At 36.7% G+C, this 24,856-nt stretch overlaps 2 protein-coding genes across 6 annotated transcripts in view; one reads left to right on the forward strand and one right to left on the reverse strand.

Annotated features, from left to right (window-relative positions):
• LOC125653226 (protein mono-ADP-ribosyltransferase PARP14-like) overlaps positions 1-13,743 on the reverse strand; it is a 39,647-nt gene extending 25,904 nt beyond the window's left edge. For all 3 annotated transcript variants that reach the window (XM_056145275.1, XM_056145274.1, XM_056145276.1), the window contains exons 1-9: positions 13,644-13,743; positions 9,965-10,123; positions 8,631-8,849; positions 7,406-7,699; positions 5,901-6,002; positions 5,464-5,582; positions 5,278-5,377; positions 2,955-3,125; positions 860-1,147 (exon numbers count right to left, since the gene is read on the reverse strand). In XM_056145275.1, coding sequence (XP_056001250.1) covers positions 860-1,147; positions 2,955-3,125; positions 5,278-5,377; positions 5,464-5,582; positions 5,901-6,002; positions 7,406-7,699; positions 8,631-8,849; positions 9,965-10,123; position 13,644 — 1,453 coding nt within the window. In that variant the 5' untranslated portion in view covers positions 13,645-13,743. The remainder of the gene's footprint in view (positions 1-859; positions 1,148-2,954; positions 3,126-5,277; positions 5,378-5,463; positions 5,583-5,900; positions 6,003-7,405; positions 7,700-8,630; positions 8,850-9,964; positions 10,124-13,643) is intronic.
• On the forward strand, positions 13,721-24,699 carry LOC125655730 (N-alpha-acetyltransferase 11-like). 3 transcript variants are annotated; one of them, XM_048886174.2, is made up of 7 exons: positions 13,721-14,025; positions 17,111-17,209; positions 18,210-18,268; positions 18,517-18,565; positions 20,346-20,506; positions 22,512-22,596; positions 24,358-24,699. In XM_048886174.2, exons 1-7 carry the CDS (start codon positions 14,005-14,007, stop codon positions 24,397-24,399), a joined length of 516 nt encoding a protein of 171 aa, XP_048742131.1. In that variant the 5' UTR covers positions 13,721-14,004; the 3' UTR covers positions 24,400-24,699. The 3 variants fall into 3 exon arrangements, with proteins under 3 accessions (XP_048742131.1, XP_056001283.1, XP_056001282.1); XM_056145308.1 differs by having other exon boundaries at positions 13,876-14,025; positions 22,995-24,699; XM_056145307.1 differs by having other exon boundaries at positions 13,876-14,025; positions 22,512-24,699.
• Positions 24,700-24,856: the final 157 nt, after the last annotated feature.

The following is a 24,856-nucleotide window of genomic DNA, read 5'->3' on the forward strand; positions in this document are numbered from 1 at the left end:
GATCCTCCTTAAGCCACAGTCTTTCTGGTGTAGTATTCCTCCTTAAGCCACAGTTTTTCTGGTGTAGTATTCCTCCTTAAGCCACGGTTTTTCTGGTGTAGCATTCGATCCTCCTTAAGCCATGGTTTTTCTGGTGTAGTATTCCTCCTTAAGCCACGGTTTTTCTGGTGTAGCATTCCTCCTTAAGTCATGGTTATCAATTGATCTTGAGTACACCTGAACCCCTTACATGATGGACAAAGGTGTTCACCTGCGAGATGTGATCAGTGGAGCAGGGAATTGAAGCCATACCCAGACCCTAAATGTCCTGCTCATTAGAGTGGCATATTATCCTAACTGAGGAAGTGCGGGTGATTTTAATGCATGATTCCATGATAACTGGGGTATTCGAGATACTGGGGTTTATTTCAATCATTTATACAGTGAATTTCGTCGGTACCGGGGTTTATTTCAATCATTTATACAGTGAATTTCATCGGTACCGGGGTTTATTTCAATCATTTATACAGTGAATTTCGTCGGTACCGGGGTTTATTTCAATCATTTATACAGTGAATTCCGTCGGTACCGGGGTTTATTTCAATCATTTATACAATGAATTTCGTCGGTACTGGGGTTTATTTCAATCATTGATACAGTGAATTTCGTCGGTACTGTGCAGTTACTTTGAAATACCCAGGGTAATTAAGATAGGAGTGTTCGAGATATTGAAGAGCAGCTGCGTACCAATTTTCAAACTATTCAAATTCGTCTATCAATTTTTTTTTAGCTAAATCAAGAAACATCCATTACAAAAAATGAATGCAATATTTCAATTGTCTTGGTCAATATCTAAATAGTGACTTCATGCACGACTTACCTTCTCTGTCCTTGAACTTCACATAAGCCACGCTTCTGTCACTCTCCACTATAATCGGCAGACAGACACTCTCAGCCTTCCCTCCACTCTTATCATTCTCAAAGTAGTCCTCCAGAGTTTCCCCCCTTGTCTCCGGTTTGAACCCACTGACCTCTAGGGTCACCATCAGTTCCGGTTCAGCAAGTCCACTGAGACTGAGTTTACTGTCATCCATTGAGGAATACGGCTCCACTTTAATGTAGTGCGTTTTAAATAACAAGGGCTTGTTCTCCAGTAATCGCTCCACGCCTGAAAGTAGTCAAAATTAGATAATATACGGTAGATTCCTAAATATATGCGAGGAATTTATCATCGTGTATTTTCACGAGAAGCATCACTCACGAAATAAAACTATTTGCTTTCATTTTTCTGTCATTAAAATACATGCAAGAACTCTTGATTAACAGACTGCACAGGAATTCATGTTCACGCGATTTGACATATACGAGTTATTTTGCCATATTAAGTACCCACATAAAATAATCTACAGTAGTTTACACAGCTTAATGTGCTTTCAGGAGTTAAAACTGTATTCTTCAAGAAAATGACCTCATTTTTATTCTTTTTTAGAGTTGTGCATTTAAACTAAATCCAACACACCATGAAGTGTGCTGCTACTCCGAAGGAACCGTTCAGTTTTCGACTAGAATCATTCCTTTTCCCCACACCAAACCGTTTTGTTCAGCATTCTGTTACTAGGCCAAAGTGTTCCATTTCCAGAATGTGTTCCGTTTCCTGAACAAAGTGTTCTGTTTCCAGAACAAAAGTGTTATATTCTCAGAACAAAGTGTTCCGTTTCCAGAACTTGTCGCTTGGTGCTTGGTCGGAGTGGAAAAAGAAAGAACAAGAAATTTGTGCAGTGGGGGATTTTTTCTGCATCAGTAGCAATTTCAAAGTAAATGCATAGATGAAGTGCAATTAAATCTTAAAGTGATATAAAATGTACATGTTTTGGTGAAATTTGTTGGAAAATTGAAATAAATTTATCATTCACTTGTTATCATCAAACTGTTGCCGTCTTAAAGAGTGCGGGTGTGAATTGAGAAACTATGAGTTGCTAGAGCAACGACATACTACACCGAGTACAGGTGTACTACCCCATAAATATAGTATGCATGCCTCAGGTGTACTACCCTATCAATATGGTATCCATGCCTAGGTGTATTACCCTATAATTATGGTATCCATGCCTCAGGTGAAATTCCCTATATATATGGTATCCATGCCTAGGTGTACTACCCTATAAACATAGTATCCAGGCCTCAGGTGAAATTCCCTTCCGCGATATCTCTAGCTGCATCTTCAAAGTCCTCAAGTGTCAAAACGGGGCTTACCTAAGAACATGTGCGGAATGGATGCTACTACATGTACATAAATTATGTCACCATGAATAATGAAACAATACGAGCATTTCACCGCAAGGTAAGGCGTGTCATTTTTGTCACCATTATTCGGTGTTATTTTCCATTTTTTTTAAACCTTTACAGATGATATTTTATTTCAAATATCTAATTTTTTTTTAAATGCATGCATCGTGATAAATGCAAAATCGTCATCCACATCATGCATTGATCTGTCAATAAATTTTTACTTTAATTAACAGGACACTTTTCAGACTAAAAATGTATGAAAGAACAGGCAATCCTACATGTAAAAAATTAATGCACTTGAGCTTATATGTTATATAGTTACCAGCCATTAATTAAACTACCAAGAAACCCCCTCTCTCTTTTCTAATCATAATGTCTGTAAAAAGTGCTGAAAGAGTCTGAAAAGCAGAATTTGAAATTGAAGGCAAACCATTCTATCTAATGCTGATGCACTCTGTTCTCCTACTAAACCGTTCATCTATCTTTAAGCAGTCCGTTCTTCAAGAGAACTCTTCTGTTCTTGCTGACAACCATTAAATCAAAACCATTCAGTGTTCATTGCCCAATCAAAACCATTCAGTGTTCATTGCCCAATCAAAACCATTCATTACCAAACCGTTCAGCATTCATTGGCTGTTCCACTGTTGTAGTAGTACATCAGGGCCTGAAGTATTCTATTTACTTACTTCTGTGGTCCTGGAAATTGATAATTGCCTCCCCTGTCTGGCTGGTCAAGGTCACATCTTTGACTGGTCCCCCTCCATGTTCTTGCTTTCTCTCAAAATACTCCTTCAGTTCCTCCTCAAGGGCATCAGGGGGCAGATTACTGACCTTTATAGAATGGGTGTAACCGTGATCTGTAAAGGGTTCAGTAAATTAATAAACATGCATCGTCAGAGCTGTTCTGAGCAAAAAGGGCCCTGCAGTAATTCTAGTGCTACATATGAAAATATGTAGTATAGAGACGAATCCCTCAAAATATTAGAGCAATATTGATTGTCGTCAAGATAATACAGCCCATCAAAAATGACAACTTACTGGTGATTGGTAAACATGACGTCTTTCTTTACAAGTATGCAAGAAGGAAAAAAAACGATGTTGCAATTTTTCATTGCGACATTTTAAAACATTGTTGGATAAGGGTCTTTTTGCTAGGAACTACACTAATTTTGTCTTCCGAGATGCACTATAGATGTACATGTATCATAAAAGACAATCGTTAAAGCTAAAATTGTCATGAATTGAATATTATTAAAGGAATAGAAGTATGGGTTTTTTTTTATTAAGCTATGTGAATTAAAAACTTTATGCAAATTATTCTACTTGACTCAATCAAATGAAAAATAATAAAACAAATTTCCTATTGATTTATGTATTCACCTGGTATAATAATAAACAAAATTTTGGTCTGCTTTCCAAACATTAAAATATACTGTTTACTACAGCATATACCTTTAACTATGTTCAAACACTCCCAAAGCCTTGCACATCTTCTGAAATCTAGAAAGATTGTGCATTATAGGAAAGTGTTTTAGGGTTTGATCTGTCCAGACTGTGCATTATAGAAAAGTGTTTTAGGGTTTGATCTGTCCCAGATTGAAACTGAGATCCCTGTCAGCCAATGTTCCCATGAAGGAGTCACACAGAGTTCAGATTTTCCAGCTTGGTCCTAACACACAGCTTGGTCCTACCACACATCTAACACACAGCTTAATCATACCACACATCTAACACACAGCTTAATCATACCACACATCTAACACACAGCTTAATCATACCACACATCTAACACACAGCTTAATCATACCACACATCTAACACACAGCTTGGTCATACCACACATCTAACACACAGCTTAATCATACCACACATCTAACACACAGCTTGGTCATACCACACATCTAACACACAGCTTGGTCATACCACACATCTAACACACAGCTTGGTCATACCACACATCTAACACACAGCTTGATTATACCACACATCTAACACACAGCTTAATCATACCACACATCTAACACACAGCTTGATCCTACCACACATCTAACACACAGCTTGGTCCTACCACACATCTAACACACAGCTTGGTCATACCACACATCTAACACACAGCTTAATCATACCACACATCTAACACACAGCTTAATCATACCACACATCTAACACACAGCTTGGTCATACCACACATCTAACACACAGCTTGGTCATACCACACATCTAACACACAGCTTGGTCATACCACACATCTAACACACAGCTTGATTATACCACACATCTAACACACAGCTTAATCATACCACACATCTAACACACAGCTTGGTCCTACCACACATCTAACACACAGCTTGGTCCTACCACACATCTAACACACAGCTGAATCATACCACACATCTAACACACAGCTTGGTCATACCACACATCTAACACACAGCTTGATCATACCACACATCTAACACACAGCTTGGTCCTACCACACATCTAACACACAGCTGAATCATACCACACATCTAACACACAGCTTGGTCCTACCACACATCTAACACACAGCTTAATCATACCACACATCTAACACACAGCTTAATCATACCACACATCTAACACACAGCTTAATCATACCACACATCTAACACACAGCTTGATCCTACCACACATCTAACACACAGCTTAATCATACCACACATCTAACACACAGCTTAATCATACCACACATCTAACACACAGCTTAATCATACCACACATCTAACACACAGCTTAATCATACCACACATCTAACACACAGCTTGATCCTACCACACATCTAACACACAGCTTGCTCTTACAGAAGCTTAAAACTTTCATTTTAAACTGTCTCATTTAAAATTGAACTCAAAATGTTCTACTCCAAAATTCTAAGTCATTGAATCTGCTCTCAACCAGAAATCCTCTTTCGAATTACCCCCAAGTCACAATTAACCAAATGTTTTTACATGAATTCCATAGAACAAATGATTGACCATGCTAACTCACCCATATCGCTTCCTTTCTCCATACTGATTTGAGACATGTAGGACTGAGTTGTCTCCCCTAAGATCTGCTCCTCTGTTTCTGTCCCCAACACAAATGCTACCTACAAAAACAACATGTTAAGGCCTCCTGTGGTTGTCATACTTTGCACATGCAGGAAATCAATAACCCGATGTATATTTCCACTACCTGTGCTGTGTGATTCCCGGGAATCTTTACTGGGGTTGAAGAGAGTGAAGAGAAATTCAGTGATCGTGAAAACATTGCACTTGTTTTAGTCAAGGAATCCTGATACGCCTTTCTTTTCTCTACCATAGAAATTGAATGCATGAGTTATTTTCAATAATTTTCATGCCCTATTTCATGAATATATATAAAAATATATTCAAATCTACAGTCTAGATACTTCTTTTTCAACAAAAAAACCCCACAAAACACCTACATGTATATAAACTAAAGAAAATAATCAAAATAATAGTACTATTTGGTTTTCACTGCAAGTACATGAAATATAGTTTGTCCGTTAGAGAACTTTAAGCTCTACCTGAAGATAAATTGATGCCTTTATTTTCTGTCCATTAGAGAATGTTAGCTCTACCTGTAGATAAATTGAGGTCTTTATTTACCCTTTTCTGCTTCCAACAAAGCTTGCTGTGCTAAATCCAACTGTCTCTCCAGGGCTCTCTGTCTCTTTAAAATGTTGCGGATTTCATTGGCATGGTAGCAACCTAATCAGAAATGGCAAAATAGATAATCAAATTATATAGATATATACAGATGTACATTTTCCTCTAATTATTTAAACAATAAAATGCTAATGACGGGTGTATAAAAAACATGCAATCCACACAACGTGGAAATAAATAACTCGACTACCGTATTTTGTGTAGAACATGTATAACTGTTGTAATGTGAACAACAGGAAAGAGAATTAGATGAAAGTTTTCAGTCAAAACCTTGCCGATGATATTACGTGCAGCTTATGTGCGCGATACATCTGTCTGAATTATGTAAACTTGTCACATGTATCAAGCATAGCACTGTTAAGTGGAACCGAGTTTGTCCAACTTTACCGTTACCCGACAGGTAAAAATTTTCCTTACCGTGTAAAATACAACGTGAAACGTTCAACTAATGTTCCTTTAAACTTTCTCAACACATTGGGTTTGTTTGTTTTTATGTGGAAGTTGGTATGTATTCATTCATGATATAGTCTACAGTTCTGGGAAATAATAAGAACCAGTTTCTTCAAGTTAGACATTAAATTTTTATTTTTAGGTCCAAAAAACCCCCCAGCATTTGTTGAAGTCTTGAATAAAAGTTGTACAAAAGTCTTGTACAGAGATATTGACAGAGGCGTGAGTGAAGCTTGCATCATGCGCCATCTGGTGAGAAAGCTTCTAATAATTTGTTATTCTAATAGAAGTCAATCAGGCAGGGCCTAGTGAATCTCGTCTTTAAAAGTCTGACACTGAAATCAAAAGTACATATCCTCAGTTTAAGGATTCTGTTCAAGATTTCAAGGAAAGCAAATTCAAAGCCAGTTCAAAAGCCATTTTCCTTCGTCGAAGCCCTGTAAATTTTCTGACCCCAATCCTTTAGGGCAAACCTATTTCTCTTTGACAAACTGTGTGATGTTTAATGTAAAAAAAAAAGATACTGTAAACGTACATTTTTATGTGTGGTATTTATTTCCGCTAAGTCTGTGGTCACATAAAATCTGCAGAATATCATACCAGCGGACTTAAAAAATGTTAGCTGTTTTCATGTAAGCCATACGCAAAAAAACTGCAGCATTGTAACTCCGTGGAATTAGATACACGGATCTCTACAGTATCAACACAATACAGAGACCTTTTTGAAGTTGAACCCTGTGCATATGAGGGAGAATATTTAAATAAAACAGAAAACAGCCTCACACTATAAATACCGTATAAGCAGAATTTTTTGCAGGGAATGAATTTTGGTTTTATTAGCTAAAACAATCCATTCTATATCGATTACTTTTCCTGGAATTATAAAGTCGATAAAATTAGCTCTCGCTAAATATACCTGTAAATACCCATTTTTATGGGAAAATTGCTAAATTTGTCTCTTGCTAAAAATTCCACTTATACAGTATATCAAATACCAAAGCAGGGAATCTCGATTTCTACGCCCTCTTTGAGGATGATTTTGTCAACATCTATAGCTCTCAGCAAAACCAGCTCATGTTTATCAGCACAGGGCAGTAGATCAACATACGAAGCTAGCACCATTAGCGTCACCACCAGACTGTTGGATGGCTCAATTCCTGCCACAAACACATGCTCAGCCAGACATCCCATCAGCTGTGCCACCGTCCGGCGAACATGTTCCAAATGTGGTCTCTGGAATGTGTCCAGTCCCCCGGCGACGTGGAACCTGATAAACTGGTACCCATTTTCTGTCAAATCAATATTGTAAAAAAAATTTGGTAATATTGCAGATTGCATATTAGCTTTACAGAAGTCTTTGAAAGTGCAACAAGTTACATGTTCAAAGGTTGGACCTATAGAAAACTTTCATGGAGGGGAGGGGGGACGGTTGCAACCCAAGACAGACAAATAAATGGACATGATAATTCCATAATATCCCTTCCTAAACTTATGCAGTAGTTTTAGTGAGAAAACATTTTATTACAAAATGATAAAATGACTAAGTCAATAAAAATGAACAAGATGTGTCCGTGAAACACTGATTACCCCCCCCCCCCCCCCCCCCCCCCCCCCTCCTGTACAGCCACACTCCAAGGTCATAAAGTTAAATAATTTAGTATGAAAAGAAAGATATTGTCACAAGGAATACACATGTGAAATATGAGAGCCTTATCGCCAACCATTCAAAAGTTACATGTATTGCCAAGGTTAAAGTTTTTCGAAAGAAGGTCAAACCCCAAGGTAAAGGTCACAAGGTACAAAGTCTTGGTACCAAAAGAAAGGTCTTGCCACAAAGAATACACATGTTAAAAGGTATTGCCAAGGATAATGTTTTTGTGGAAGAAAAACAGATTAAAAACCACATGCCTCCAAATCTCTGATTACAGGGACCTAAAAACATCTGTAAAATGAGGAAAAACTGTCCAATCATGATGAAAATATCAATTGCACATCCTTAAATTACATGCATATGGTGAATAAAGAGTGAACAAATTTTTAGAAAAATCCAAGCGCTAGTCTCTTAGAACATATCTGGACAATATCACGTCTACAGACACAAGGACATGCTGATTCCAATATACATCCTTCCAACCTTTGTTTGTAGGAATTTAAAAAATTAATTCAGCATGTCGTGAATACATGTATTTCAGATCTTCACAGTGAAATTAATGAACTTACCTGGCGTTTCCTTTGGACAGTAGAAATGGAGAATTTTTTCGGAAGACTTGGCAAATTCCACACATTTCCTATGTAGGTCACGACGACCTACATTCCACAGACAGGCCTGTAAGAAGATGAGATTCTCCCTGTTCAGGTACAGCTTTTCTTTTAAGACTGTGAAGAAATCAATGGCTGACTCAATGCTGGCCAGAGTCCTCTTCTGTAGTCCCCCATCACCTTAAAATCATAGACAAAAAAAAAATCAAAGTACTGAGAGTACTGAAAAGCACCTTAAAATCACAGACAAAAAACAAATCACCTTAAAATCACAGACAAAAACAAATCACCTTAAAATCATAGACAAAAAAAATCAAAGTACTGAGAGTACTGAAAAGCACCTTAAAATCACAGACAAAAAACAAATCACCTTAAAATCACAGACAAAAACAAATCACCTTAAAATCATAGACAAAAACAAAAAAATTATGTACAGTTGAACTTTAGTATCTCGAACATCGACATCTCGAAAACCATGGATATATCAAAGTGATTTAGAAGTCCCAACCACTTATTCTTTATTAAGTATGTTACCCTCGATATCTCGAATCCTCAGATCTCAAAAAGAATTTTCTTGGTCCCATCGAGTTCGAGATAACAAAGTTTGACTGTATTTAATGAACATCATGCATCTGACTTTATATTATAAGAACCATAGAGGAAATCACATTACAGCCAAAAGACTTCTAACTATAGAATACCTTCATTACTTTGACATGCTGAAGCGCATTGATTTAGAAATTTCCTCAAATCTCTATCAGACCATGCAAATAAGCCAATAGAACGTAGTCCTTTGACCTTGATGAATGACCTTGGTCAATCACAAAGCTTTGACTTTGAATTTTCAGTTCACCCAGTTTGTACTATCTATTTTGTAAAGCTCAAAAGTTATGACCAATGTTAATGTTACAGACAGACAGCCACACAAAAGGACAGATTAATGCAAAAGTAATAACTATCACTTAATGGATCATTAATAACATGACAATTTTCATACTTCTATTTTTTATGACATTAGTCTGTCATGTCTATACAATTCAAGGTATACAACACAAAATCATGTCATCATTCTAGAATTTTTCAAACATGACAACTAGAATAAAGTTGAATTGATGTACTCTGATTAAGATTAGTTGCTATATTTATATCAACTCTTATACTAATTGGTGTGTATTCTGATTAAAATCAGTTGCTACATCGACTTCTATACTTGCTACACCTTTGTGCACACGTAACTAGATCTAATTATACGTCTAATTCTAATTACATTGATTGATGTGACGAGTAAAACAAACCGTGTAGCAGAGCCTTTAACTTGTGAAGATCCTCGTCTGTGACATCATCAGCTAGTCTCTGCAGGAAGTTGTTGAGTTCAAAGTCTAGTGGGATCGGCATACACAGAGAGTGCCAGCCCAGGGATTGGGGTGGACTTAGGCTAGAAACCTGCCCCGCCACTGCAAAGCGATTACAGACTCTGAAGAATTTGTACAAATTAAAGCATACTTCACGTATAGCTGTGCCAACAAATCAACTTTAAATCAGACCTGTCCAAATGGAACTACCCTTCTCTTTGTGGTTTATTTCTATCGGACTTAGTATAGCTTATTGGTCATGAGAGCAAAATATTTGCTTTCAATAGGCCCATAGGCCACAAGGCTTGGTGATTCATGTTCTTACGAAAAGTTAACCAATGACTACATGATTCCATTTTACAAGATGCAAATATATCCCGGATATAATCATCAAAAATGCTTACAAGGTAACCTTTATTTTATGCAAATTAAGTCTGTATCTTTGTAAGGTGCCAAAAAGAACAGAGTATACAATTAAAAAAACATGTATATGTATTGCCCAACACACTTCTTATCATTCAAGAATCAGTGCCTCAAATTGCCCTCAATATTGAAATTGAAAGAGCTAGGACCTGTATGATTTGTATCACTTTTCAGAAAATTTCACATTTATATAAATATATAATCAAAAGTAAATAAAATATTATTTCTCATTCAATATTTTTTTTGTTCATCTCAAAAAAGGGGGAGGCTCAAATGAGGATATATCTCCATATTGTTTGATCTGGGCAATAATACATCAAAATGTCTACACTGATGATAATTTATAAAAGTAATTCTACAAATTATTTTATGTTAAATCTTACTTATTCATATCTGTGAATATCATGAAGAACAAATATCTATTTGTAAATTAATTGACATAAACCTGGTTTTTCATTTCGAAAAACCTGGCCTAGCCCAGGTTTTACTACCCATTTTAGAGTTTTGGTAAAATGAATATATAGTCAAACTTGGGCTGGGGTAAATAGAAAATCTGGATTTTTCATTTTCATTGCAATTACTCCACCAATCAATATGAAATGTTCAAATTATGTTACTGACAGGTTGATTTATAAGCATTTGACTGTAAAGATTACACTGAAATATACAGGAATGTCAATTTCCTGGGCGATCATTTATTTCTAAGTTGCTAAAATGGGCAGGCAGTATCAAGCTGACATTTTACAGTATCTCTTATAACGTGACAAACTGACAATTAGCCAATAAAATCTTGAATTATTCCAATATCTAACTTTGTATATTAACCATAAATAATCATATCTATAGTGACAAATGCTATTTCTATGCAAAAAAAACAACCCTACAAAACCGGATCTGATCACACAGGACAAACCTGATGATTCTGACATGATACTGAATATTTTTGTTTCAGCAGGGTTCCAAATTACCGCTCGCCCACTCGCATTGGCGACTAAACTTTGCTTGTGGGCACCCAAAATTTCCGTTCTCGTCGCCCACTTGGTGACCGTAATTGTCCGATCAACATTTTTCTTTAAGACCGATCCGAGTCCTATCATAATTGAAGTTCAATTTCCGGTTTAGGTTTTCCCACTTGGCGAGACATTCCTGGGGTATCAAACCTTCCAAAATGTATTTAAAGCAGAAGAAGTTAAACAATGCAAGGGTTACTTCAAACGAAAAGAAAGTGTCTGCTTTTAACCAAAGTGGAAAGAATAAGGCTCGATGACGGCAAAAAGGGGATGACATGCTGTGTGTACAAAACATGACACGAAAGGTCCAATCGTTGTGACAGCTTGTCCAAGTTATAAACTTGACAGCATCATAAAGCTGAGAAATTCTGAAATTACATAAAAAGTCTGAAGAAACGTGTGTTAAAGTCAGACGTACGCCGCGAAGATAATAAAGTCCATGAACTGTGATATTTTTGCTAGGTTGACGAATTGAGAGTGCAAATGAGAGAGGTATTCGAAAGAATTACGGAGAAGGAAACAGAATTTAAATATTGATATTTTAATTTATCCAATAAATTGCAATGTGACCTGATATTTCTTTTTTCTTGTAAAAAAAACCCATGTTATTCAATTTCATGATATGTGTGGGCTACTAAAATTTCATGTGGGCTAACAGTATTTCTTATTCAGGGGCCCACTTGGCCCCTAAGGTGTTCAGTCGAAGTTGGAACCCGGTGTTTGTTTCAGAGGACATGATGAGGATGTTAGACATCACTTTTGTGACATTGCCCATGGGCTGCCCTGGCTCTTAAAATCTTGGTGCCAGAAAAATTGCCAGCTGCCAAATTTTGTTACAAGTGTAACAGGAAGGGAGAAAATGCAACCGACCATACCGAGATTCGAACCCGGGTCCCCTGAATCTCTAGTCAAGTGCTCTACCAACTGAGCTATCTGCCGGCTGACTGCTACACAAGCATGCAAGAAGTGGAGCCAGAAAAGTGTGTACTGTACACACCATTTTATTGTTATCAATAAAAATGGGGGTTTTTTTTTTGGGGGGGGGGGGGTCAGTCAGATTGATATGCTAGGCTGAGCACTAGCAAGTGCAGACTTGATTAATTTCATTTATAGATGGGCTTTTAGGACTAATTTAAAAGCCAAAAGACCACAACTTCTGCAAGTCTGAATGAGGTGTTGAAAATTTCCCATTTAAAGTTGTGTGGACTGTGGACTATGTTGATTTCACATATCTATTTAGAAAGATATAAAACAACATTTGGACAAAATATGTTTAGACATCTTCTCCATAATAGGACCGTTTCAGAACTAGTGCCATGGCCTTTTCATCACTATTTCCGTATTTCAAATTACTTATAAGTTTTGAACTTCCATTCATTCTAGATTTGGGTTAAAAAGTCAACGTTTCGGCATTTTTTTTTTTAAAAAAAAGTAAAATTTACACGTGTTGTCTCTACCAAATAAAAAAAATTAATAAATAAAGATCAAAGCATGTTATACTCAAGATTTTGAACTTTATTTTTCCACATTTGAACTTTGAAGTGCTAATTAAAGCAATATGAGCTGTAATCAGTGGCAATTTGTAAATGCAATTTATTTAAAATTCTATTTTGATCATGTTGATTGGTAGCAGGTTAGGTGAATCCATTGGTTAATACAATGTTGTATGCTGTATACAATTAGCATAAACTGGACAAACACAGCCTTGCGGTGTCCATTTATTTGAATTTGCCAGCGTTAATTATATTTCGGCAAGTGTTACAAATGTTACTGATCGTCAGGGAAGCATGTGCGAGATGCTGCAAACAAATTGATATCAAAGATGAAATCAGAGGCTGTTTTGTTTGTCTTTTGTTGTTTTTGTTTTCTGTATCTTATGCCTGCCTAAAATTTTATTGACTAATTAAAATCATGACCAGGTGACATCTGGGGAAAAAAATAACCAAAAAAAACCCCATAAAATGTCGGCTTAATACCAAATTAACAATCGTCCAGGTAATCAAAACTCCAGTGTACTTCACCACAAGTTTTGCAGCATATCAACCTGTCATAAACATAATCTGAAAATTTCAGCTCGATTGGTGAAAAATGAAAAACCCAGGTTTTGCCCTGGGCCGTTACTGGGGGGCCTACCCATTTTACTAACACTCTATAGTATTAAACTAAAGAAACAAAGAGAAAAGACTAACTTGCTAATTGCAAAAATTACGCAAGCATGTTTTCTTGACACTAAATGTTGTTACATCCATTCATCGTCTCACTGCCTTCGATGGAAAATAAATCGAAAGTACAATTTTTTCAACAACCGTTTGATGAAACGATTCCAAAGATATATGCTCAGATAGCTTTTAAAATAATACAAAAGACATAAACCTGAACTTATTGATTAGATATACAAATATATTATGGAATTTACAAATTTAGACTATATACATTTTTTTTTTCTTTTACGACATATACTTTGCCGTAAACAAATGCGAGCTTCCGGATTACAGAAAGAACACGAGCATTTCGGAGTAATCGAGAGCAAACACTAAAAAATCACTCAAAATGAATATCAGATGCGCAAAAGTTAGTATATATTTATGTTTTATTTAGTAGCCTATAGTATATTCATTACTTATTATTCTGATCGCTTGTATTAGATGTGCACCATGGTTTAGCGGGAGTGTTTTCGATGTTTTGTCACTCAAGCTCTGTACAGAGATACCGGATTCGATACCCATGATACCCAGCAAAGAAAAGAAACTCGTAAGTGTTTTATGTCTCTACAGCTACACAGACTGTAGATATTGCTCTACCCAGAAACAGATTAATAGAAACGAGTTCCTTTCTCTGCTGGGCATCGAACTACAGACCCAGAAGCGTGCTACTACACCTCCAAAGCGTTTCGTTTCGTTCCATGCAAACCGTTCAGCATTCCGTGCAGACTGTTCACCGTTTCGTGCAGACTGTTCAGTGCAAATGGTTTCGTGCAAGAATCTTTCCGTGCATGATCAAGCCACACCCATGCATAGAAACGTGTAGATCATTCAACCTCGCCCTTAGACTATGGATCCACTCTGACTTTTATCGCGCGTCGAACGTAATTGTAGGGCATGTCACTTCCGGATTACAATAACAACAAGCATGGAATATCAAATTACTGTATTAAAATACTATTTTTCAAAGAAAGGATTCACTACAACCATTTATAAGAAAATGCATTTGATTAAATTATGTGAGTTGGGGAGGAAAACAAATCTAGGGAATATCTTGAGGATATCGTTAAAGCTTCAAGCCTTCCATCCAAGGATACGCGTCTAAATGCGCCTTTTTCCTTGCATCAAATTTACACCCAGGTACTAAGCGCCAATAGTGACTTGGATCATCATCGTTGGACTGCACATAGCTCTTTACGGACCATCTGCTAGCGAAAAACCAGTTGTATCGATGTCAACTTTGCCCTACAATTTCTTACTAACAAGTGACCGCGGTGTATAAACATCAAGTTTAATCGGTCGTTCCGGCACATCCCGAAAGTTCTGTATTATTTCAAAATGTCCTTAAGACAGGCTTTCAACATTGAAAATCTGCAAATAATCGAAAGAAAACAGTGTATTATAAAACCACCAGGCAGAGCAAAATCTGACACCATTCTATCACCCTTGGTAGTTTCTAGCAAGTGCAGAGACATGTATATCTCTGTCCTCGGTAGTTTTTTGTTATTTTTATGCCCCCAAGATATTTACCATACCACCCCCTAATAAAAAACACATTGAATGAATCGACTTTTTACTCAAAACTGCGCTTCAGAATAGCTCGAAAATTCGGGGGGGTGGGTGGGGGGGGGTCACCCACTCCGAAATTCTCTCTGCTCCAGTGCCATTGATCTATAAAAATCATCAACGAGTAGAACTCACTGTGACAGTATTCGATAGTTTTTTGCGACCACTTTTCAAAACTCATTTTCATGTTTGTCCTGGTGACTATGAACAACGTCATTTCTGATAATTATATATTTTCATTTGCATTAATCGAATAAGATTAGGGGCGAGATCAAAAGTTCAGTGTCTGACAAAAAAACTAACTTCACATAGTTTTTACCACCCCCCTTAAAATTAAATATGATGAATGTTGAAACTAATCGATTATCAAGTAAAAATATACAATTATAAATAACACTCTGTACACCTTTTCTACTGTTTATTCAGAAATGAAAGTGTACTTTAACATGTAGTTGTCATCCAGCCAAGTGCTGATCATGCTTACTGTTGCTTAACTTGCGTGATCAAGAGAGAGACTCTACCACATCATTATAAAAGCTAGCTCTCTAGCGAGGCAGTATAAGTTCCCTCTTATACTGTCCGCTACACTTCCCCTCGCTCAGGGAAGCTTTGTCCCGAAGCTTAGCATGAGTTTTCTCTGAGTGTTTGGCACCTGCTCAGTAACGGCATCCGCCATTCCCTACAACAACCACCGTTGTCCCCGGACAAATCCACGTCCTTATCCAGAGCTCCGAAGAGACTCTCCCTGAAGAAGGCCCACCAAACACTAGAGTCACTACGCTGCCACAAATTTGTAACGTGTAGTGGTCACCCAGCCAAGGGCTGATCATGCTTGCCATTGCTTAGTTTGGGTGATCAAAAGAGAGACTCTCGCACATCACTAGAAAAGCTGGCTCACCAGCGAGGCAGTATAAGTTCCCTCTCGGATACCGGAAGTGACATTTAATAGGAAGAAGACAAAATCACGGGAGGGAAATAATTTTCTGATTTTGGTTCAGAATCGTTGTTCAGAACATCACTAATACGCCGGTTTCGAGATACGTCCGAGTTATTTCCCTTTGGAGAACTCTCGTACATAGTAAGGCGCGAACGAATTTGTTTACTCGCGGGAGTGGGACAGATATTCATCACAGCGTAAGTGAATGTACTCAGTAAGTTTCTCATACGCTGTTTGATAACCCGAATTCGACTGATACACAAACTAAGTAAGTGATAAGTATTTAGGGAGTAATATAAATACATAGAATTCTTATCCTATCACGTTATTTCGCTGGTCATAAGTACCATATCCAAGATATTTCTTGCAAGTATGACATTGTTTGTATGTTTCCTCTTCGGTAAAACATTTCTTTCGATAGTATTTAGTATTTCCCACATTTACATATTTAAAGAGAAGCCGCTTTTAATACATTTTATCGTCTTCCTCGTTGGCTGCATATCCACTCTGTCCCACTTAGGCATTCAAAGTTCCAGTAAATGCACCTCCTATACAGAAGAGTTCGTATCTCGAAACTGGCGTATTGTGTAGGTCAGGGTAGTAGCTTAGTTGATAAAGCACCCGCATGGTTTGCTCAAGTTTCAGAGTTCAAATCCTGATCTTGCCCCCATTTTTTTATTTTTAGATCTTATTGTTTTTGGGAATGTCCTATGTTTATTTTTAGATCTTATTGTTTTTGGGAATGTCCTATGTTTATTTTTAGATCTTATTGTTTTTGGGAATGTCCTATGTTTATTTTTAGATCTTATTGTTTTTGGGAATGTCCTATGTTTATTTCAATGTCAGATAAAATTGTGAAGACACTGGCCCAAGGCTCAAGTCAATTTGAATTTTCAGCCAACTAAAATGTAATTTTTTCTCTGATTACATTTTCAATTTCTTTATTCATCAGCCAGAAGACCTAATGAATATGCAGCATTGTAACCTGTTGTGCCTGCCTGAAAACTACCAGATGAAGTATTATTTCTACCATGGTCTCTCTTGGCCCCAGGTAGCATTTAACATAATTAAAGGGGAATGGACATGATTTGAGCTGAAAATGTCAAAGTTTTATTTTTCCATTTTTAATGTTTGCAATGCTTAACTAAGGTATTTCTAATGGTCAGCAAAAATTTTAATGTCAGTTGTCAAGTTACAAGAAAGATACAGAGCTCACAATTCTTTATTATGTAAACAAGACTCCTATCATGTTTTTGTGTAGGCCAATTCAACTTAAATAGATTATCTTCCGGGGTCACAAAAATTATGGGGCGGGTGGGAGGATTTTATTTTCTAATTTTCATGGCCCGAGAAAAAGAAAATTAATGACAAAAGGCATCACACAAGGTGTTAATGAAGTTAACATTCAAAGAATCCTTGGTAGCAGATATAAAACCAAAATTCTGCGACTTTAATCATTCACTCATTTTACTGGGAAGCAAGTTTATTTGAAATCATAATTTTTGCGAAAATAAAAAAAAATTGGGGCGGGCCCTTTTTTGAGGGGCGGGCGGGGATGATAATCTACCAATCAATTTTAATTGGCCTTACATAGATTAAATACACTGATTAAAGTTTTGTTTAAAGCAGATCTTTTGAAATTACAAGTTAATTCGGAACATAATTAAACAGTTTCTAGTGTTTGGCACATCTCTTTTTGTTTTAAACACAATATTTTCTATTATTAAAGCAGTCTATATGTAAACAAAAGCATGGCATGGGCCTTATTGATTTACATAACAAAGAATTGTGAATTCTGTACGACTAGCTCTTTTGTAATTCAATTGATGCTCAAATCTTTGATGACCATTAGAAATACCATAGTTAAGCATTACATACATTAAAAATGTGGAAAATAAAATTTGAAAATTTTCAGTTCAAATCGTGTCCATGTCCCTTTAAGTACACATATTGAGATTCCTAAAGATAACATAATGATGTATGACATGTCGAGGCAAGTTAAACAAGAAGACATCATGTACTAAATACAGAACTCCATTGTTACATTTCAGCTCTCGTATGTTGCGGAAGATGAAGAAGGTCATATAGTAGGATATGTATTAGCGAAAATGTGAGTCGGCAGTAGAACATACTCTCAGAAATAAAGCTTTATATAATATACATCATGCCATTCAACAATATGAAGGTTGTGAGACAAAGGCCTGTTATACTGTAAATAGAAAAAAACCCAGTGCTTTATTGTGATTGGGTGAGAAAACTGGCGCTTTATTGTGATTGGGTGAGAAAACTGGCGCTTTATTGTGATTGGAGATGTGATCCACATTATGTAGAGTTTGAATTTTTGTTTGTATGTTGCAGGGAGGAAGATCCCGAGGATTCTGTTCCCCACGGACATATCACATCATTGGTGAGATTGTCAATCTAACATCTATTTATTATTATACCCCCCGCAACAAGTTGTGGGGGGGGGGGGGGGTATACTGGAATCGGGTTGTCCGTCTGTCCGTCCGTCCGTCCGTCTGTAGACGCAATGGTTTCCGGGCTCTAAAGCATTATCCTTTCCACCTACTCGTCACCATATCATATATATGGACTACCCATGGGATGAAGATGTTCCCTATCGATTTTGGGGTCCAAAGGTCAAGCGCACTGGACATCGAAGTAGCAATATGGTTTCCGGGCTCTAAAGCGTTTTCCTTTCCACCTACAGTCACCATATCATACATATGGACTACCCATGGGATGAAGATGTTCCCTATTGATTTTGGGGTCAAAGGTCACGCACACTGGACATCGAAGTAGCAATATGGTTTCCATTTAAATTCTTTAATGGCTTTTTTCATCGCATGGAGATGCTGTGTTCCTAGATACCTTTTGGATCATAATACTGAAGTTTTACCTATTACCAACACCCTTTGGGAGATTGGGGTAAGCGGGGGGTATTCTTAGTGAGCATTGCTCACAGTATCTCTTGTTTCTTTTGATTAGTCATTGGTGAGATTGTCAATCTAACATATATTTATTATTTCTTTTGAGAGAAAAGTAAGAAATTAAAAAATTCAATTGTTAAAATGCTAACTCACTACTGCTCGAAACCAATCTAATTAAAATCAGATCCTTTGATTCGCTCATGTATATGACGAGATCCTTTGATCCCCTCATGTACATTATTGTATATGACTAGATCCTTTGATCCGCTCATGTATATGACTAGATCCTTTGATTCGCTCATGTATATGACTAGATCCTTTGATCCGCTCATGTATATGACGAGATCCTTTGATCCGCTCATGCATATGACTAGATCCTTTGATCCACTCATGTATAAGACTAGATCCTTTGATCCGCTCATGCATATGACTAGATCCTTGATCCACTCATGTAAATGACTAGATCCTTTGATCCACTCGTGTACAGTGTATATGACGAGATCCTTTGATCTTTGATCCTTTAGTGATATGCATGAGCGGATCAAAGGATCCAATTTTAATGATGTTGTGATCAGAACTAGTCTGCCACTCAGACCACATGCCTGGTGAGATTTAAATTGAGCTGCACACGGTAGAATGCTGTAGATCGGATGTTTACTGTTATGTGTTTTATTTTATCCAGGCGGTGAAGCGATCTCAGTAGAATGCTGTAGATCAGATGTTTACTGTTACGTGTGTTCGTTTTATTTTATCAGGCGGTGAAGCGATCTCAGTAGAATGCTGTAGATCAGATGTTTACTGTTACGTGTGTTCGTTTTATTTTATCAGGCGGTGAAGCGATCTCAGTAGAATGCTGTAGATCGGATGTTTACTGTTACGTGTGTTCGTTTTATTTTATCAGGCGGTGAAGCGATCTCAGTAGAATGCTGTAGATCGGATGTTTACTGTTACGTGTGTTTGTTTTATTTTATCCAGGAGGTGAAGCGATCTCAGTAGAATGCTGTAGATCGGATGTTTACTGTTACGTGTGTTTTATTTTATCAGGCGGTGAAGCGATCTCAGTAGAATGCTGTAGATCAGATGTTTACTGTTACGTGTGTTTTATTTTATCCAGGCGGTAAAGCGATCTCAGTAGAATGCTGTAGATCGGATGTTTACTGTTACGTGTGTTTTATTTTATCAGGCGGTGAAGCGATCTCAGTAGAATGCTGTAGATCAGATGTTTACTGTTACCTGTGTTTGTTTTATTTTATCCAGGCGGTGAAGCGATCTCACCGGCGACTCGGGCTGGCTCAGAAGTTGATGGATCAAGCCTCGAGGGGAATGATAGAATGCTTCGATGCCCAGTATGTCTCGCTTCATGTCCGGAAGAGTAACCGCGCTGCCCTACATCTCTACAAAAACACGCTCAAATTCTCGTAAGTTTCGATGTTAGGCACTGGCAGTTAAGTAGCCCTAGATGTATTCTGTACACACGGTTAGATGTCGTGCATTTGTACGAAAGTTTACATTTCTACAAATCATGTACCGGTATATGATTCTCTGCTTTGTATTCAAAATTGGAATTCTGGATATTGATATGGAAGTAGAATAAATTTGAATGTTATTTAACAGAAGTAAATGTATTCCACGTACACAAGTATAACAGACTTTAAAAGCCATGCACAGATATTTTTTTTTTAAAGACGTTTTGCTGAACACGTTAAGAAACACCAGTTGTCGTAAAATACGTTGAAAGTGCAACTTACGAGTAGAAAAGATAACTTTACAGAACAAGGGTGTTGATAAACAAACCTTTTTTTGTCCTAAAATCATTAAAGGTATTTTTATCAATAAATAATTCTTGTTTTATCAAATAAAAGCATTATGCGAAACCTCTCTGCAGATGGTCTTGTAACTATTAAAACCAGTCCTGGTACTATCATACTACAGGTCCGTTCTGTTTCACACATAGATAAACAGTGTTTTACTGCATGTACAATGTATTTTTCCTTGCAGGATGATAATTTTGACTTATTTTAGTGGTCTGATATCATGGCACCAAATATGTATACAATCATAATGTGTATTATTAAAGAAAGATGACTGTGTATAGCAGTTGTTGGTACAAGTAGCACTCTTCAGCTTTGGAGGTAAATAGACTACAGGGTGGTTTAGCTAATGTTGGTTGTGTCTGTCTATCAAAATATATTCCACTAAAATGATTTGTTATACCTATAAGCTAGAAAATTACCATCCACAGAAAAAAGTTATACAGTATGCCATGGGACATTTCATCATCGGATACCCGCGGCTGATCTCGTCGTTTACTCATCACCGGATACCCGCGGCTGATCTCGTCTTTTACTTGAGTAGAAGACAAGATCAGCATTGGATATCCGACGATTAGTAGAAGACGAGATCTGACTTAGATATCTGACAATGAATAGAAGACGAGATCAGACTTAGATATCTGACAATGAATAGAAGACGAGATCAGACTTAGATATCTGACAATGAATAGAAGACGAGATGTGACTTAGATATCTGACAATGAATAGAAGACGAGATCAGACTTAGATATCTGACAATGAATAGAAGACGAGATCTGACTTAGATATCTGACAATGAATAGAAGACGAGATCAGACTTAGATATCTGACAATGAATAGAAGACGAGATGTGACTTAGATATCTGACAATGAATAGAAGACGAGATGTGACTTTGATATCTGACAATGAATAGAAGACGGGATCTGACTTGAATATCTGACAATGAATAGAAGGCGAGATCTGACTTAGATATCTGACAATGAATAGAAGACGAGATGTGACTTAGATATCTGACAATGAATAGAAGACGAGATGTGACTTTGATATCTGACAATGAATAGAAGACGGGATCTGACTTGAATATCTGACAATGAATAGAAGATGAGATCAGACTTAGGTATCTGACAATGGGGACTGTTGTCTGTTCACATAAGCTGGTCTGTTTTTCTCCTCTGTAACAGTAACAGATTACGTGAATTTGATGATAGTGTGGTAGTGTGAGTGATATGGCATTCCTACTAGCTCTGGCTAGTGGGTTAACCCTTTAGCTCGATTGGTAGAGTGCTGGACTTGTGTGCCAGAAGCCTGGGTTCAAATCCTATCAGAGGCATAAAAATGTCTGTTACAATATCATATGATGAGGTGTGACTTGTAGCTGATATGATGTGGTGTGACTTGTAGCTGATATGATACGGTGACTTGTAGCTGATATGATACGGTGACTTGTAGCTGATATGATACGGTGACTTGTAGCTGATATGATACGGTGACTTGTAGTTGTGCGTGTGGGTTGAACGTTGTTTATTTCAGTGGTCACAGCCACACATACCAGCAGTTCTTTATTACTAAGACAAATCATATCACTCTTATATTTTCATTATTATGTTTCAGAGTGAGTGAAATAGAACCAAAGTATTATGCAGATGGAGAAGATGCATATGCAATGAGGAGAAATCTAGGCGAATTTCGAGAAAAGGTCGGCTATTGTTCCTCCTTTATTCTTTTCAATGCCAACCAAATATGAAAGACATGTTGTTTGTCTCAGTTTTTTGTTCAATATTCATTAGCTGAAGTACGATTTACGTGGGCAGTCTTCAGGAAAAATTGCTACCTTTATCATTTCTATTGGGTCTATAAAATTTAACCTTGAAGTAACCCATTTCGCTGGTAAAATTTTTCAAAACTTTGTTTTATCATTTGTGGCTGAATTAGTGTTTGTAGTAAAAAGAAAAGATATAAAGAAATTGAATCCCAGCAGCCCTATGGAATAGTGAATCAAAAAAGATTTCATTTACACTACACAAGTTTAGTAATTTGCCCTTTTTTATGTGGTTTAAATTTCCGAAAATGGCTATAACTTCAGCTTATTTGCAGGATCATAAACCTACAAATAGCGGATGATTTGGATTCAATATTCTATGTGGTGGATCAAAGTGAAGTCAGGAATGGATTTGACCACCACATGTAATATACACATCTTGTTACTGTAAATCACTCTTCATTCGCGAGCACTCTATTTTCGTGTAAATTCATGAGGTGCTTTGACGCGAAAATAAGGTTCTCGTGAATAATATCTTTTGCATATATTATTATGAACAAATGGAACGTTCACCAACATTCTGTCTCTATGATGAATCTGACAAAGCGACATCTTGAAAATAAAGGTTTGCGAAATACATGTGGTTTACAGTAAATAAATGTAAAATTGATAAAAAGACCAGAAAAAGGACAATTTCACATTTACTTGGGACCTTGTAAATCAGTACATTGCCGAGAATTGTGTGGTTTTCTCTCGTAAGTCATGTGACCTTATCAGCATCACTCGTACTGTGATCAGGTGAATGTCCTCGGATTCATCACGGTGATTGGACAACATATCTAGATAAGAAGGTTTAGTTTAGTTTTGTATATTTGTTTGACAGCAAGGCCTCATTGTCCAAACTATTGCAGAATAACACAATCATTAGCAAGGTACTGCCTACAAAGTCTGAAGTGAAAGTGAAGATGTGAAAAAGTCCTAATTTCAAATAATTATGTGTATAGCATGCACTGAGTGACGGTGTCATTATTTACCTGAATGTTTGGAATCACATACAATACATTTTGTGTTTGCTTTTTTGTCAGTTTTACAAGACGTTTTCTTATTTAATGGCAAATTAATCTCAAACTGCTTCCATGTATACGGCTTAGAACAATTAACGTTTTGATTCTCGGCTAGAATTTTCAAAATTCTGTCTGACGGGCCGGGTTTAAAATTCATATTTTGTATTTATTCACATGAGCCCGTCATGAATTGACCCTCTCAATTCTATATTTACAAAATAGACAGTGTCAAATCTTAATAAGACAAAAAATTGTGACAAGCCCCTGTTTATTCATTGTACTCCACTGTTGCATGATTTTGTATGAGTTAATTCTATTCATTATAAGAAATTTTAAATAAATATTGAATAGGGTTCTTATTCATTGTATAAATAATTTATTTCCTTCACTTAAAACTTTAATTATTTATTTCTATCTTTTAAACTATGAGGCATAGATTTATCATTGTAACCTTAAACATTTATACTATTCTATTGATATTCAAAAATTTATTATTTAATGCATAGAAACTCGAGTAAATTGAGCAATATGGTAGCTTTCAGATCGACACAGCAGTGACCTAGAATCATTAGATTTATTTTCTGTAATTAAGAGAATGGGACACAGCTAAGGAAATGTTTTTTCATCTTTACAGTATGGATTAAAAGCACAGGCAGAAGCAGGACCATCGTCATGACAACAGTGACATAGGAGAAGTCATTAGTTTTATTTTCGATTTAAAGACTTTTTTGTTTGCTATCGGAGGAAGTGGAATGTGTGATACTGACATCAGACTTGCATGTGATGTCATCAAAACACGATATTCTGAACTTCACGCGTGGCAGTTACCACTACATATACACATGTGCATTTTTATTCACATTAATGATTTTTTTTTTTCTTCTTAAGATTTACATGTAGCTTAAAATCCTTGTGAATTATTGAATTGTGCATTTAAGATCCAAGATGAAATATAAAATATTATGCTATAAAGCTATTTATTTTGATTGTAATTATGTTTCAAACTTGGATGTATTCCACCATTGCAGATAAAGGATGGTTTGTGACAATCAGACCAGAGGCAGGGAAAATAGGATTTGATTTATGAGTGTTTTAGAGATGTCAGAATCTTTATAGAACTGTACAATTATTGA

Source organism: Ostrea edulis, chromosome 7 (genome assembly GCF_947568905.1).
Source record: "Ostrea edulis chromosome 7, xbOstEdul1.1, whole genome shotgun sequence".
Taxonomy (NCBI): Eukaryota; Metazoa; Mollusca; class Bivalvia; order Ostreida; family Ostreidae; genus Ostrea; species Ostrea edulis.